General features: G+C 40.9%; 1 protein-coding gene across 1 annotated transcript in view; it reads right to left on the minus strand.

The window, feature by feature from the left end:
• SLC7A8 (solute carrier family 7 member 8) overlaps positions 1–4581 on the minus strand; it is a 51442-nt gene extending 46861 nt beyond the window's left edge. The window contains exon 1 of the mRNA XM_036263848.1: positions 3718–4581. Coding sequence (XP_036119741.1) covers positions 3718–3856 — 139 coding nt within the window. The 5' untranslated portion in view covers positions 3857–4581. The remainder of the gene's footprint in view (positions 1–3717) is intronic.
• Positions 4582–16320: the final 11739 nt, after the last annotated feature.

Consider the following 16320-nt stretch of genomic DNA (forward strand, 5'->3'; position numbering starts at 1 on the left):
ATAATGTTTAAGAGCTCGATTCAGGATTCAGACAAGCATTAAGTTTGAATCTTGGCTTCCATACTTTTTGGCTGTGTGAACGTCACCATGTTGCTTATCCCTCTGAGCCTCTATTTCCTTATCTGGAGGAGGGGTTAATAAGTGATTACCATGGGGTTATTGTGAGGGATAAATATGATAATGTATGTTAGGTAATTAGACGAGAAGTGTTTCATAATGATAGCTATTAACAGTAGCTTTGGGTTTTGCTGCTCCTTCACATTTTGTGAGGACTCCAGAGTTCTTTAGAGAAATCTAAGTTCATCTGTTGCCAATAGTTTTCCTTAGCCAAGTACATGGAGAGTAATAGCTTGTTTAGCTTAGGGCAAAGGTGAGGCTAAAGAATAAAAATGGAACAATCTGACCTGGTTGGTGTGCATAGTGGTTAAAGCGTCATCCAATGCACCAAGGGGTTGCAGGTTTGATTCCTAGTCAGGACACATACCCAGGTTGCAAAGTTGATCCCTGGTCAGGGTGCGTAAGGGAGGCAAACTGATGGATGTTTCCTCTTTCTCTCTCTCTCTCCCTCCCTCCCTCTCTTTCTTTCTCTTTCTCTAGAATCAATGAAAAAACATATCCTCAGGTGAAGATCTAAAAAAAAAAGTGGAACAACCTAATTGTCCAAATTGATGAAATTATTCCTAGCTTAAAGATTTTCTAGCCAGGTTCCCAACAGCCCCTCACATAAACACTTATTACTACTATCTTTGGACTTTCCTCCAAGAGTCAATTAAATTAAACATTCATTTGAGTAATTGTTCTATGTCAGGCACTCTGCTAAGCACTAAAGGTTCAGATGTATAAGGCACTTTTTTTTTTTCTCTCTCAAAGAAATCAGTTTAGTTATTGCCCCTTTACCTATAAAATCTCCCGAAATCATCTTCTCTACTCCATCTTTTTTCACATCCTTCAAGATGCTTTTTAATCTAGTTCTGGTTGAGAACCTCTCTCTCTTTGTGCTTCCCATCATTCACCTAACTTTGCCTTCCTTCATCTCTTACACAACTCAATTATATCATGCATTTTCAATGTTCTCTGTTTAATGCATATGAATTTCATCTCCCCAATGAACTTATAAGGAACTCTAGGGCATAGGTCTTCTATTAATTCATTTTATATTCTATAGCATCTGCCATTCTGTTATTTCTACTTTAGATCATCAATGATGATTGTGAATGAAGTTTTATGAGTTTGTATGGCATATAGTTTCACTTATCCTTCTAAGTCAATTGGGTATGAGATAGATAGAGTTGGTGGGACAATTGCTACTTTCACATACTGCATCACCTGATTCACTTAGGATGCTTACTCTTTTTGCCTTCTAATTCTATATTTTCCAGTGTTGACGTTGAACATCAGATCACCGAATTCTGTGTAGAAAACACCATTTCTATTTTTGCATTTGGTCTTGACAGAACTTGAATAACTGTCATCCCCTTAGAAACTCCTCTAGAAAAGGACAAGGCAGCTGCTCAACACATTTGTAACTCAACAGCATGCAGGAGAGGAAGCAAAATGGATTTTGCTCCCATACCATCCTAAAGGGAAAATTTGCATCTCATCCTAGCTTAAATGTAGAATAATGCCTAGTGACTACAAGGATTCTCTTACTTTGGAAAAATATCCCAATTTCTCTGAATCACATACCTGGTCTCTCTTTTTACCATACTGCCATCCATGAGGTTGTGGACAAGTCAGTAGTAACATTCACTCAATTTGTACTTTTTATACCTGAACACTGCCATTTCTTCATAGTCTTAGAAAAATGTTAAAGAAAGAGACAAACCAACCTCAGTATACAGGAAAATATCCTCTTCCCTGGAGAACCTGCATATACGTAGGGGGTGGGTGAGCAAAGCTGAGGCAGGAAGAAGGCAGTTGTGCTTGTGTGCATGTGGGTGTACACATCTGTGTATGAATCAGAACCACCCCAAAGGGAGGAAAATGCTTAATCCTATCAGTCAAACTGGTGAAAAAGATAACAGGCTCTGGGCTATTTATAAACCTTAAATTGGCTTATTGAGCACTTTGCTGATCTCATTTTTTGAGTAATTGAGATGAAGGAGAGACAAGGAAAGGGTAATGAGAGATTTAGATCATGACTATATTTTTTTAAATAACATTGTTTTTCTAATAACAGTAGATGCCAGAAAAATATCCCAGAGTCAGAGAATTAGATAAAGTGGGATTCTATTTTAAAAACAAGGTAGAGATAACATTATCACTGAAGTCTGAGTGTAGAGGTGAAGAGGATTATCTGAATACTTTACTGATTTTATTTGATTTCAAGGGTGTTCTCCAGTGTCACTACTGCACAGGTGCCAAAAATATCTCTGCGCTCACAAATGGACCAGTGGATCATCCAAACTGGTTTGTGTGCACCAAGACACAATAAAGCCTTCAAAAAGAACTCTGGAGAGCCCTGGCCAGTTTGGCTCAGCAGTTAGAGCATTGGTCCATGGACCAGAGAGTCCCGGGGTCAGTTCCTGCTAAAGGCATGTACCTCCATTGACGTTTGTCCCCGGCCCTGGTTGGGTCTCTCTCACGTCGATGTTTCTCTCTCTTTCTCTTGCCCCCCTCTCTCCCTCCCGCTCTATCTGAAGATAAATGTAAAAATGTCCTCTAGTGAGGGTAAAAAAAAGGACTCTGGAGAGATGAAGCATACCTAGCCTGTCCTGCACCCCTTTCCACGGAGAGAAGGTAAAGTCCTCTGCCAAAGACAGCAGGAGAAACTCTCATCCTCTGAAATAACAGTAATGCACCATTGTCATCTATCTCCAGGGCCTCTCTGGAAAGAGGAGGTGTTTTCTAGAGATGAAGCCATATTTGAGGCTCCCTGCTGAGTGGAGTACAGTTAGGGCGTTGAAGTGGCCTGCATTGGGGACCAGGGAGTGGCCTGTCTCAGGGACACCCAGGCTCCCCAGCTTCAAAGCCTTTTAGCTGTGAAGCATTTTACCCATCAGTTCCTCCCTGACTCCACATTCTAGTTACTCCCGGTCCTTTAAGAACCTCACAGGGTGAAGCGATAGGGAGACTTCACTAGACAACTAGTATAAACTATACATTCACAGAAAGACACAATCTGTCTCTTCTTCCTCCTTTATTTTCTCATCTGTGAAATGGGAATAAAAGCCCTGTCACATACACTTCACAACGTGCTGCACAAGGTGAAAAGCTCTAGAAAGGCAAGGTGTTATTATGGGCATTGTAACTATTTTTATTATTACGTATCCCATAGGCCCATCATTTCATATAACACAAAACAAAATATCTACTAAATATGTCTTAAAGTCTAGTCTAGAGCCTACTGAAGAGATGGCTGCATAAAAGCTTGTTAAAATTCAGGTTCCCTAGCCCCACCTTAAGCCTACTGAATCAGAACCTTCAAGTGGGGAGCCAGAAGACCTGTATTTTTTCAACAAGCTCCCAGGCAATGCTGACCATCAGCCAGGTGTGTGATCCCTATTGGCCCATTCTGTGAGCGCTAGACAAAATTGTTCAGCTTGGTTTGGACAAAACTTGCCCAGCACGGGGTAGGTTACAGCACAGGTGACTGACAATCATTTTCTACAGGAATAGGAAGCAAAAATAGTACTTTAGAAGGGGGTTACGTTTCCACAGGAGGGCCACCAAGAGGGGGAGGGAAAGGTGGTGGGTGGGAGAAGGAATTGCACTCACCTACGATGATACCGCAAGCACTGACCAATCCAATCTCCTTCTTCAGGGCTACTCCACCCTCTCCGGACCCAGTCTCTGACTCGCTCCCACCTGGGTGGTTCTTTTCAGTGTTGTTTCGTTGCCTGGCTCCTTTTTCCATCTTTCTCAGTAAGATTTCAACCTCCGAAAGAGTTCTCTTTTTCTAAATATGAATGGGTGTAAATATATTTACAGAGCGAGCCTTTCCAATGAAAATGTCCTTTTCCAAAATAAGGACCACCCTACCCTCTTCAAAAAGACACAGGCAGATAAAAGAGAAAATTGAAAATATTTCCACTCTGTATCACACTTTCTTGTCACTCGTGCTTACAAATAAGGAAAATGCTGTCAAAGGGGAGGGGAAAGAAGAGACACAGATATTTAAATACAAAAATAAAACTGTACCAGCTACTCTGGCTGGAATTCTGGGAGGATGTGGATCTTCAGAAAACAGGATGGTTCTGCAATGTGGACCAGGCAGGGGCTTATTTCAGACGCTTCAAAAAGAGATAGTCTGGATTTCCCTCAGCTCTTCCCTTAAGAAAACAGATTTTTTACCTCCCCTTAACGTTTTCTTTCAGGAGGGAAAAAGTACTTTTCATTAACTGAAGGGGAAAAGGGCAATCCTCCAGCACTTCTCTTGCAGAAAAACAACTGTGGATCCAACTGGTTTGCTCTGGATCTTGTTTCCACCTGCTATGGGTTTCTTTTCCCCTCGTGGTCTTCTGCCTTCCGATTTTTCCAGATGTCCTCTTCTGTGCCGCTTGTCTTCTTGCCCTTGTTTTCCCGGCTCCGAGCTCCGTGCTCACGGCGCAGACGGCCCCATCTCTCTGGGTGGTAGGAGACGCTCAGGCACACACCGACGAACGTGCTTCCCTTTCGCGTTTGGTTTTATATGCTGGGCTAGCTCCGCCCTCACTCCGTCCATTCCTTTCCATCCCCACTCCGTCTCCTCCCTCCTCTGCAATTTAAATATCAGATCACAGAGAAGATGGGTTCAAATATTTCCCTTCGTAATCGGCTCTTTTTCTCCATGTCAACTGTTCTGGGAGAGTTCATTAGCTAGTATAGCGTTACAGAACATACAGCTTTATAAATAAGGAACCAGTGCAAACACTCGCATGTCATCAGAAAGACACTGGCGAAAGCACTAAAATATTTATATCTGGATCATTTGAGGATACTGGAGAGAAAGTTGTAAGGACATCATCTTCAAGTTTCTGAAAGTAGGAGGAGATCCACAAGCGGGGGAGGGGAATGGAAAGAATTAAGAACAATGGAAAAGAGGTTCATTTAGTATAAAGTGAGCTGTGAAGAGTATAGTGGAAACAGGCTCACAGGGAAGAGGTAATAGCTTCATTGTTCACAGCTTTTATTTAGCTGAGAGCTGTGGGAAAAAATGACTCGCACCCTGGTCCCAGGAAAGAATGACACAAAATCTGGTGGCATGGGGCCTTTCACAACTTCTAATATATTTTGCATCTATGTTATTTGAAAGGCAGATACAGGAGGGGGAGGGGAGTTATCAGCACCTCTCTGATCATGAAGCAGCAGATTGTTGATGTTAAGAGATGACTAACTTTTTGTTTGTTTGTTTGTTTTTGGTATGAGCCCCTAGCGGGAACCGAACCCAGGATTCTCTGGTCCACAGGCCTATGCTCCAACCGCTGAGCCAAACCGGCCAGGGAAAGAGAAGAGTAATTTATGACTGTATTAATATCGTGTCTTGGCTTCCCTGAAGAATTTCACCCAGAAACTACTGCCTTATCGTGAGAACAATGATGTCTATTTATAATTGTAAACTACTTTGAAAAAACAGCAAGAAGCAATACAACACACGACATGATAAATCTAAAATAGAATTATTTTGAATCTATATTAAATACATTACGCAAAAATATGTATTTGATTTTTTTTTTTTTATCCTCACTCGAGGATATTTTTCCATTTTTTGTAGAGATAGAGTGGGAGAGAGAGAGAGGAAGGGAGAGAGAGAGAGAGAGAAACATCGACGTGAAGGGACACATCGAGTGGCTGCCACCCGCTCGACCAACCAGGGCCGGGGACAAACTGCAACCGAAGTACGTGCCCTTAGCGGGAACCGAACCCGGGTCTCTCCGGACCGCAGGCCGACGCTCTAACCGCTGAGCCAAACTGGCCAGGGCTGTATTTGAGACCCGGGTTCGGTTCCGCTAAGGGCATGTACCTCGGTTGCAGTTTGTCCCCAGCCCTGGTTGGGTCGACTTGATGTGTCCCTTTCACATCGATGTTTCTCTCTCTCTCTCTCTCTCTCTCTCTCTCTCTCTCTCTCTCTCTCCTTCCCACTCTGTCTGAACAAAAAGTGGAAAAATGTCCTCGGGTGAGAATAAATAAATAAAAAGGAGAAACTTTGGTAGCAGAGGTAAGCATTTAAAATTTAAAACAAAAAAACAGGGTGGTTGAACTGTGGTAGCAAAAGCCTTTGCAGATGGGCAAAGTGCAATCAGCAGTTTCTTCCACTTTGCTCCTTGACCACTCAGCAGGTATTAAGAGATTTCAAAGTTTGAAAGTCCCACCCCTTCTCCTCTGCCAGTTCAAGATATTATGAATTGAAAGCCTCAGCAAAAAAAAAAAAAAAAGAAAGAAAGAAAGAAAGAAAGAAAAAGTAAGGAGTGGTGATGTAAAAATAATTTTTAACAAAAAGAACAGACATGGCAGGGGATATATAGAAAAATTTTTAATTGCCTCTGGCCTTTCCTAACTTTAGAAAGCCTAGGGAAAAATTAATGGATTCATTTTTAAACAATCTGATTTGAAGACTTCTGATCAAATTTCAACATCAAGGTATAAAATAAATACTCTTTCTGCTTTTCAAACATAAGTTCTTTCAGTAATTGTTTATATTTCTTTTTTTAAATATGTTTTTATTGATTTTTTAGAGAGACGGGAAGAGGGAGAGAGAGAGAGAAACATCGCTCAGCTGCTTCCTACATGCCCCTTACTGGGGATGGAGCCTGCAACCTGTACGGGTGTCCTAACTGGGAATTGAACCTGGGCCTTTCAGTCCATGGGACCTTGCTCAATCCACTGAGCCACACCAGCCGGGCAATAATTGTTTGTATTTCTAATTTAAATTATGTAGATTTTATATGAGATAAAACATGAATGTGACGAATTTGAGATCTCTTGCCCAAATCAGTGCAAACTGACCACAGTATGGTAAGCTTTAGCCATCTCAATTTATGAAGTAAGAAGCTAAAGGTGGGGTGGAAGTTGGGGTGGTGGTAGTAATGGAATGAAATACATTCTTGGGATGTAGTGGTACTAAGCACACCAAATTGGAAAGGAAGGGTTGTTGAAGATTAATGTTTCTATTTCTTTAGCACTTGAAGTTTGCAAGTAGCTTATGACTATCTATTAATGGTACAATGTAAGCTAGGAAAGGACTCTCCTCCCCTCCTTCAACAAAACCATTTATTTGTATTATATGGCTCTCTCTTCAGGTTGGGATGTTTTTGTGAAATAAACCCTAAGTGTGTTAAAGTTCCACATGACTAACACTGAACATAGGAGAGAAAAAAGTCTTGATGTAGTATGTTGAGAAAAATCTATAGAAATGATGATTGAAGTTTCTTACATTTTGAGCACTGAATTCTTTTTTATTCATAACTCTATTCTATATTTGCCTTTATATCTTTTATTCTACTTTCTACATTTACTGTCTACAAACTATTTTATATATATCTCAGTTTTTTTCCTCCTCACTGAATATTTTGGGTAGACAAGGCAGTAGTATTTTTTCTATTATAAACAATAAAAAGCCGAGGTTCAGAGAAGTGTCTTACCCGAGGTCAGAGACAAGAAAGACCCTTAACCTAGTAGTGGACAAGGTGGATATCAATGGTTTACATTGAGAACTTTTCCCAGGACACTATGGCTGCTTGCTGATGCCTCAACTTCCTTTGCAGGAAGTAAACAGAGAACCCTTTGATAGGTCCACGTCCTCTTCTTGAGTTGGTGTCATAACTGTGTCTCTTAGTGACCCACTGCGAAGCCAACACTTAATATCTGTTCAGTGTGACTCACAGGACTTAATGGGTCCTCCCTATCCTCCCACCTCAACATTTATCACCCCTTCACATGGTCCTTGGTTTGGTCATTTTGTAAGTACTTTAGTACAACTCTGTTTCCCATGCTTGGAAGACTGTTTCCTGTTGTTTTGCATGCTTAAGATGAAAAGAAAAAGAAATTAATTTTTTTTTTAACCAAGGAAAGAGTAAGTAAGAGAGTCATTTTCTTATGAATATGGATTTAGGAAGAGAAATACTATGTGAGGCTGACACCTACTGCACAAAGAGGAATATGGCATGGGGACATGCTACTTGTATAATAGTTAAACAAAAGCACTGTCCTTTCCAATATATTCCCTTCTTGAAACAACAGGTAAGACGTATTTGTTAATGCAAAGAAATAGAGCGCAAAGCTCATTCACTCCATTCTTGATTTAATTTTTCCTGGACCCAATAGATAAGCATGGTGTTTTTGTTTTTGTAACAGAGCTATGAAGTCTGAGGTCACCAAAAGAAGACCCAAATATCTTCCTGGAGGAAACTTACAGTCCATACCTCTTCTCCACTCTTCTTTTTGCATGTACATGCCCAGAGTCAGAAGGAAATCCTGATTTCAATTAAAGCCAGCTTTCTTCCTAGAGTCTTAGTGACCACTGCCTATGGTAATAATGGCTTCTTGAGCTAGTAGTTCTAGGAGCCTTTGTTTCATTAAAAATGGAAAGCAGATGGGGGGCGGAGATCGCTCCGAGGGCGGCGGGAGGCCGCGCCTGGGCGGTGCGCGCGTTGGATAGTTCCTGGTCAGCATAGAAATGTGGAATGTCTTGGCTGAATCCTCATGCAGACAAGATCATTATGGTCCTGGTAGGTAGGGCAAATATCCAGAGGAAGCCAGCCACTATGTTGTAAAGACATCCAAGGCCCTATGGAGAGTCTGCATGAAAAACTGCTGAGGCTTCCATTCAACTTCCAGCCATCAGCTTGCCAGCCATTGAGTGAGCCATCTTGGAGGTGGGTCCTCAGCCTCCCTGAGGCCTTCAAATGACTGCAGCCCCAGCCTACATGTTGATTACCGTATCATTAAAGACCCTGAGTCAGAATTGTCCAGCTAAGTCACTCCCAAATTCCTGAACTACAAAAATTGTGAGATAATAAATTAAATGTTTATTGTTTAAAAAAAAAAAAAAAAAAAAAGGAAAGCAGATGAAAATTAGTTCTCAACCTGCCAGCATGGCTGCCATCAGCAAATCATCAAACAAGTGCGGGTAAGTATTGGAGAAAAGGGGACTCTAGCACACTGTTGATGGGAATGCAGACTGGTGTAGCCACTATGGAAAGCAATATGGTGTTTCCTCAAAAAATTATAAATGGAACTGCCATTTGACCCAGTGATCCCACTTCTACGACTATATCCTAAGAAGCTTGAAGCACCAACCAGAAAGAATATATGCAACCCTATTTACAATAGCTAAAATCTGGAAGCAGCCCAAGTGTTCATCGGTAGATGAGTGGATAAAAAAGCTGTGGTAAATCTACACATGGAATACTATACAGCTGTAAGAAAGAAAGATCTTTTACTTTTTGAAATGACATGGAGGGACCTGGAGAGTATTATGCTACGTGAAATAAGCCAGTCAGAGAAAGATAAGTATCACATGACTTTACTTATTTGTGGAATATAATGAACAAAATAAGCTGACAAACAAAATAGATCCAGAGACTTGAAAGTAGGGAACAGACTGACAAACCTCAGAGTGAAGAAGGGTGGGGAGGTGGGAAGAGATAAACAAACCAAAGAACTTATATGCATATATATAAACCAAAGGACACAGACAACAGTGTGGTGAAGGTGTCAGGAGGGAGCAGGGAGGAGGGTGTCAATGGGGGGAAAAAAAGGAGGAACACCTGTAATACTTTCAACAATAGAGAGAGAGAGAAAAAAAGGGTCTTAAAATAAAGAAAGATAATTTGGGTTAGTTTGCAGGATTTTCTGCATTCTTTAAAGCTGCTTGTAATCCTTCCTAAAACAAGGAGGGGTAAAAATAAACAAGCAAGCCTTAAAAGGAACCAGCAGTTCTGGCTGGAAACCAAAGTAACCAGACACCAGGTTGGGGCAGTCTTCCCAGGGATGTGCCCCTTTGGAGCTGTGGGGCATAGTCACAATGGCAGGGTGGTCCGTGGTCCATGTGCCAGCACTTACAGTGTCCCTTGGGTTCATGTCAGCCAAGTGAAGATGCATAAAGTCTCAGAAGCAACCTCCCCAAATTTCCAAAATGTTCTTCCTTGGCTACCTCCTCATGAGAAGTGCACACTGAGGAAGATGTCCTAGCAGCCAGCAGGGCTCCTGCTCTGGGCGTCTCTAAAGAACTAGGACCTACATGGAGGCAATGGGCACCATGTCCCTCGGAGGGTCCAAGCCAAGTCTGGGCGAACATGTCAGAACTGCCCGTACAAGGTTCTCTACAACCAGGGTGGGCTCAAGGATCTGAAAAACTAAATTTCTAAGACTGTTTGCATTGTCTTTATTGGAGGCGGCATTGTCTTCATCTTTGAGCAGAAATGAGGGCTTAGTCTAAGCCAGCCTCATTCTGCAGCAAAGCTGTTCCTCTCCTACTGGCCAGCATTTTAAAGCCTAAAGCTGGATGTCCCAATGTAGATAATATTCAGAAGAGACACTGGAAAGGAGTAATCACCTATGCCATCGGCGTCGCCTGGGAGGCCCAGGACGAGCTGGAGGTCATGGCCACTCGCCCAGCCAAAGACCACGCCTTTTTTGTGGATGAGTTTGACAACCTCTACAGATTGGCCTCCAAGGTCATTCAGAACATTTGTACAGAATTCAACTCATGGCCTTGGAACTGAACTCAGAGCAGGCAAATGCTGCTTTCCCGGCCGGCTCGGGGACAGCCCCCAACACCTTAGGAAGCACGCGTGGGGCAGGGAGGCGGGTGTGGTTTTTTCATACTTCAAAACATGGAGTTGGGAAGATGATCATAAATTTGTAGAATGAACCAAACCTTTTGAGGGTGCTGAGGGTTTCACATTCTGAGAATTGTTTTCAAAACAACTATTCAGAATAGAGCACAGCACTTATAACAGGTTTAACCAATGCTTTGTGAGGTTTTTAAGTTTTACTTATCATTAGAAGTCTAACCCCCAACAACTTTCATTTTTGTCATGATAATGTAAGAGCTGCTTAATTAAATATTTAAAAGGAAAAAAAAAATAAAGAAATAAAATTAGTGAGCAAACAGGAAGGAAATAAAAAGAGAAAATCCCAAAACAGGTCTGAAAGAAAGAAAAGAGAAAATGTGGAGATGCAATCAGTTCATAAGCCCTTTTTAATGTATGCCTTTCAGACATATTCATAAGTTCAAAGAAAGTCTCATCTTCTAGGGTTTATGTAGTTCTGAGAATTTGAATGAAGTGACCCTCTTTTGTTATGATGGTCAATTAATTCATGCTCTTCTGGAGATAATGATGAATCCTTGCTCTGACACTAGAAACAAAAGTTCCAGCAACTTACTCTTCTGTCTGCTGCATTTGGCTGGATTCCATGGAGCCAAGGTGGCACTAGTGGGAAAGCAATAAAGATTCATTCCCTGAAGCAGTCTGCACATCCTTAAATCCTTGGCCTGCCAAATCTGTCACGGGGCCTTGGTATTCTAAAGATTTAGGCGATTCCAGTTCTGAGTGTTTAATTATGGAAACTTCCATATCTTAATTGGGTTTCACTGAGGATTACTCTCTACCAAAGATGAGAGCTCATTATCTATCTATCTATCTATCTATCTATCTATCTATCTATCTATCTATCTTTCTATCTTTCTATCTATCTATTTTTATCCTCACCTGAGGACATTTTTTCAATTTTTTGTTCAGATAGAGTGGGAGGGAGAAAGAGAGAGAGAAACATCAATGTGAAAGGGACACATCGAGTGGTTGCCATCCACACGACCCAACCAGGGCCATGGACAAACTGCAACCGAGGTACATGCCCTTAGCGGGAATCAAACACGGGTCTCTCTGGACCACAGGCTGATGCTCTAACCGCTGAGCCAAACTGGCCAGGGCTATTTATTTATTTTTTAATTTTAAAACTTTACAGTAGAAAATATAAAATGAGGAATCCTTATTTATTGCTCAAAAAAGAATGTGCTGTTGCTTCTGACAATGCAATTCATATTGAGAAAGCACAGCTGCTATTATTATTATTATTATTTTTTAAATCCTCACCCGAGGCTATTTTTCCATTCAATCTCAAATAGAGTGTGAGGGAGAGAGAGAAACATCGATGTGAGAGACATGTCAGTTGGCTGCTTCCCACATGAACTCGACCAGGGTATGTGCCCTTGACTGGACTCAAACCCAAGACTCTTTGGTCCATGGACCAATGCTCTAACTGCTGAGCCAAACTGGCCAGAGCAGCACAGCTGCTTTTAAATCTAACACAATACAAAAGCAACTAGGCACCCAACAAATGTCTTTTATCATAACTACAAAAATAAACATTGTAAAGAGATATGCCTTCCTCCTCCAGGTTGTGGTAATACACCAAAAAACAGTAAGTTGTCCCATATGAGACCTTTTTGCTTTGAGGTCTACAAAATAAAAATATATCTAAATGTCCATGGGTCTGGCCAGTGTGGCTCAGTAGTTGAGCGTCGACCCATGCACCAAGAGGTCGCCAATTCAATTCCCAGTCAGGACACATGCGCAGGTTGTGGGCCTGATTCCCAAAGAGGGGCACACAGGAGGTGGCCAATCGATGTTCTCTCTCATCCATGTTTCTATCTCTCTCCCTCTCCCTTTCTCTCTCTCTAAAATCAATAAAGGAAAAAAAAATTTAAATGTCCATGGAATTTTGTTTTCTTAACAAAGTCTTATGCTACAGGAGGGCTCATATCTTTTAGGATAATGGCAGATAAGTTCCCTGAGGTCAGAGATTTGTTCAGTTCACCTCTGTAACCCCATTAACTAAAATGGTGCCTGGCACTTAAGAAATATGATTGAATGAATAAAAGGTGATATTCATTAATGCATAAAAAATAAGTAAATAATAACAGATGGACTGATGTGCTGACTAATTATAGTGAGATGTAGCTCTCAGTGCCTGAAGAAGAGCTGGATTGTGGAAAGAGGAGAAAAACACGATCAAAGGTTTGACTTTGAAGATTATTTCACACAGAGCACAGATCTCAAGCAGACTTTCAACACTGCCCAGCAATCCTACCATTGTCCTGTAGGACAATGACCTTTCCATTTACATTATCCTCTCTACAAACAAACACCATTCCCCAAATCCTCACTTCCAGTTGACTTCCTTGCCTATTGTTTCATGGAGAAAATAGAAATAGCAGAAAGAGAACTTCCACATACTCCAACCATAATTCTGTCAATCTGCCTGTAGCTTCACCCACATATTCTGACTCCCCTCCCATAGAAATGGGTGTGCTGTTGGTGCTGCTGTGTATCTTCTGACTTGTGCACAAGCGTCCTTGTTCTCTCTCACCTATCCAGGGACTTTGCTCTGCACTTATTCCTCTCTGTCCTGCATCATCCATTTTTCATTCTTTAGGGGATTATTTCTGTCAGTTCACAAACATGCTATAATAGCTTCCATTAAAAACAACAACAATACCCGGCCAGTGTGAGTCAGTGGACTGAGCATCGTCCCATGGACTGAGAAGTCTCCCATGGACTGAGAGATCCCAGTTTGATTCCCCGTCAGGGCACATGCTCAGGTTTCGGGCTTGATCCCTATTGGGGGATGTGAAGGAGGCAGCCAATCGATGTTTCTCTCTCACATAGATGTTTCTATCTCCTTCTCCTTTTCTCTCTCTAAAAAAACTCAATAAAAACATTTAAACAACAAAATACTTAACAGGACTCAATATTTCTTTTCAGCTGCCACCCAACTTCTCTTCTCCTGTTTTCATTTCTTCACCTCCATTCATGTTTGAATCCACTACATTTGAGCTTTCATCCCTATCACTTCACTGAATCAATTCTTGTCAAAGTCACCAACAGCCACCACACAGTCTAATCTGCATTTTTCAGTCTTCATCTCACAGCAGCATGGTTCCTGGGCATCTACTCTCCTGGTTTTCCCCTTTCTTACTTGTCTCTTCCCAACCTCTCCTCTTCTCTATCCTCCCTCATGGACTGGTCACCCAGTCCTATGATGTCCAGTAGCATCTATATGCTGATATTTCCCAGTTATATAGATCAAGCCCTCATCTCTCTCATAAACACTAGAATCAGCTATCTGTCTATTTGATGTCTGTTTAGATATATACCAGACACCTCACACTTAACATGTCCAGTACCTGCATACCTTTACAAACCTGCTCTTCCTCCAGTATTCCCCACTTTAGTAAATGGCACTAATCGGTCAGGCCAAATATCACGAAGTTGGCTTTGGCATACCTTCCTTTCACATACTATACTTTCGGTTTGTCATAGATTTAAATTCATTTAGAAATGAATCACTTCTTACCATCTCCACTGTTACCATCCTAGTTCATCACCTCACCATCAGCTCTCACCTATACTATTTCGATTTCTTACTAATTGATCTTCCTGTTTCCACATTTGTCCTCCTATAAATGGCCTCCTACGTGCTATTGTCAACAAAGCAGCCAGAGTGATCTTTTATAAACATAAGTCAGGTCATGTCACTCTGCTAAAAACCCTCCAATGACTGCCCATCACACCTAATTAGAATCAAATCTAAAAGAGTCTCTATCATGGCCCCAGTGACCACTCCAAAATCATATTCTGTTACTCTTTCTTCCACTTAGTCCTCCTAGACTTAGGCCTCCATACTATTCTTGGAACACCGCCTCAGGACTTTGCACTAGCTGGAGCCTCTGTTGGAACACTCTTTCTCCAGATAGTCATGTACCTTGCTGCCTCATTTTACACACGTCCCTCAGCAAATGTCACTCCTCACAGAGAATTTTTTGGACCACCCAACAGAAAGTCAGTCTCTATTTTATCAACTGAACCTTGTTTTTTAACATCATTACCTAATATTATTTGTTTGTTTGCCTCTTTCTTTCTTGTTTGTCTCTCCTGTTAGCATGCAAGCTCCAGATTATTGGATTTTTTCTTTTGTTTTTGTTTTTTTTTAAGTGGGGTAATGATATTATGGCTATGGTTAAAGAGTACTTATCTTTTAGAGATATTTGCCAATATATTTATAGATGAGATAATATATCTTGGATTTATTTCAAAATAATATAGGAAGAGGGATGGAGAAGTTAATTACTAATGAAAGAATACCAACTGAGTTGATGTTTAAGCTACATGATGATAGGAGTCTCTTACACTATATTTTCTAGCCTTGTATATGTTTAAACTTTTCCATACGAACAAACAAACAAAACCTTGCTTGTTTCTTCACTATTATCTTCCTAATGTCTAGAGCAAGGCTTGGCATATAGAAGGAATTTAATACATATATATTTATTCAATATATTGAGTATTGCATTTGTTAGAAAAGTAAAAGCATATTTTCAAGATAAATTTTAACCATTTACTCTCAATTATTGAAAATTTAAACTCTGAGTTACAAAGGTGGATTTTACAAAGAGTACCTACTTCCAGGCTTTGTATCCAAGAATGTCCTGGTTATGGGAATGCCAAGAACTAGAGTGACTAGCCCTGGCCGGTTGCGCAGTGGTTAGAGCTTCAGCCAGCAGACCAGAGAGTCCCAGGTTCGGTTCCCACTAAGGACACGTACCTCAGTTGTGGTTTGTCCCTGGCCCTGGTTGGGGTCATGTGCGTGGCAACCACTTGATGTGTCTCTCTCACATCCATGTTTCTCTCTTTCTTCTTCCCTCTCTCCTTCTCACTCTATCTGAAGAAAAATGCAAAAAATGTTTTTGGGTGACGATAAAAAATAAATAAATAAATAAAACTAGAGTGACTAATTTGCTGAAAGCTATACCTTTAATTGTTCTTCCCTAAGATCAATTTTAATGACTATATCTTTATTTTTTCTTACTTCTTTCTCATCAAATCATAATTAACTATGATCGTCTATACAAGAAATCTGTAGCTAAATTGTGAAGGAAATACAAAGGTCCAGTTAGCTGAAAATGTATGGGCCCAGTCCCTTGAAACTTTTGCCAGGCTATGGTGCGGAGCTCACTGACATAGAGTATAAAACCCATAGGAAGAGAATGTAGTCTTTCAGGAAATTTCCAATACTACACAGTTTATTAGATTAACAAAGAAAGAAATTCTAATAGAAATTGAATTATATATACTTGGGTGTGCTCAGTTAATTTCATTAACATATTCAGCCCATATTGATCAGTTGTTTATTGTGCTAGACACTGAGAATATAATGGTGAGTAAAGTCTATCTGCCTTCAAGGACCTCAAGCCTCAAGAGGTTTGATGTTTAAGTTTATGTGTTAACTTTATTGGCCACAAGATGCTCAGATTAAACATTATTTCTGGGTGTGTCTGTGAGGTTGTTTCCTGATGAGTTAGCATCTTGTTTGGTGGACTCAATAAAGTCAGCTGCC

The sequence above is a fragment of the Molossus molossus genome, unplaced genomic scaffold (genome assembly GCF_014108415.1).
Source record: "Molossus molossus isolate mMolMol1 unplaced genomic scaffold, mMolMol1.p scaffold_m16_p_1, whole genome shotgun sequence".
Taxonomy (NCBI): Eukaryota; Metazoa; Chordata; class Mammalia; order Chiroptera; family Molossidae; genus Molossus; species Molossus molossus.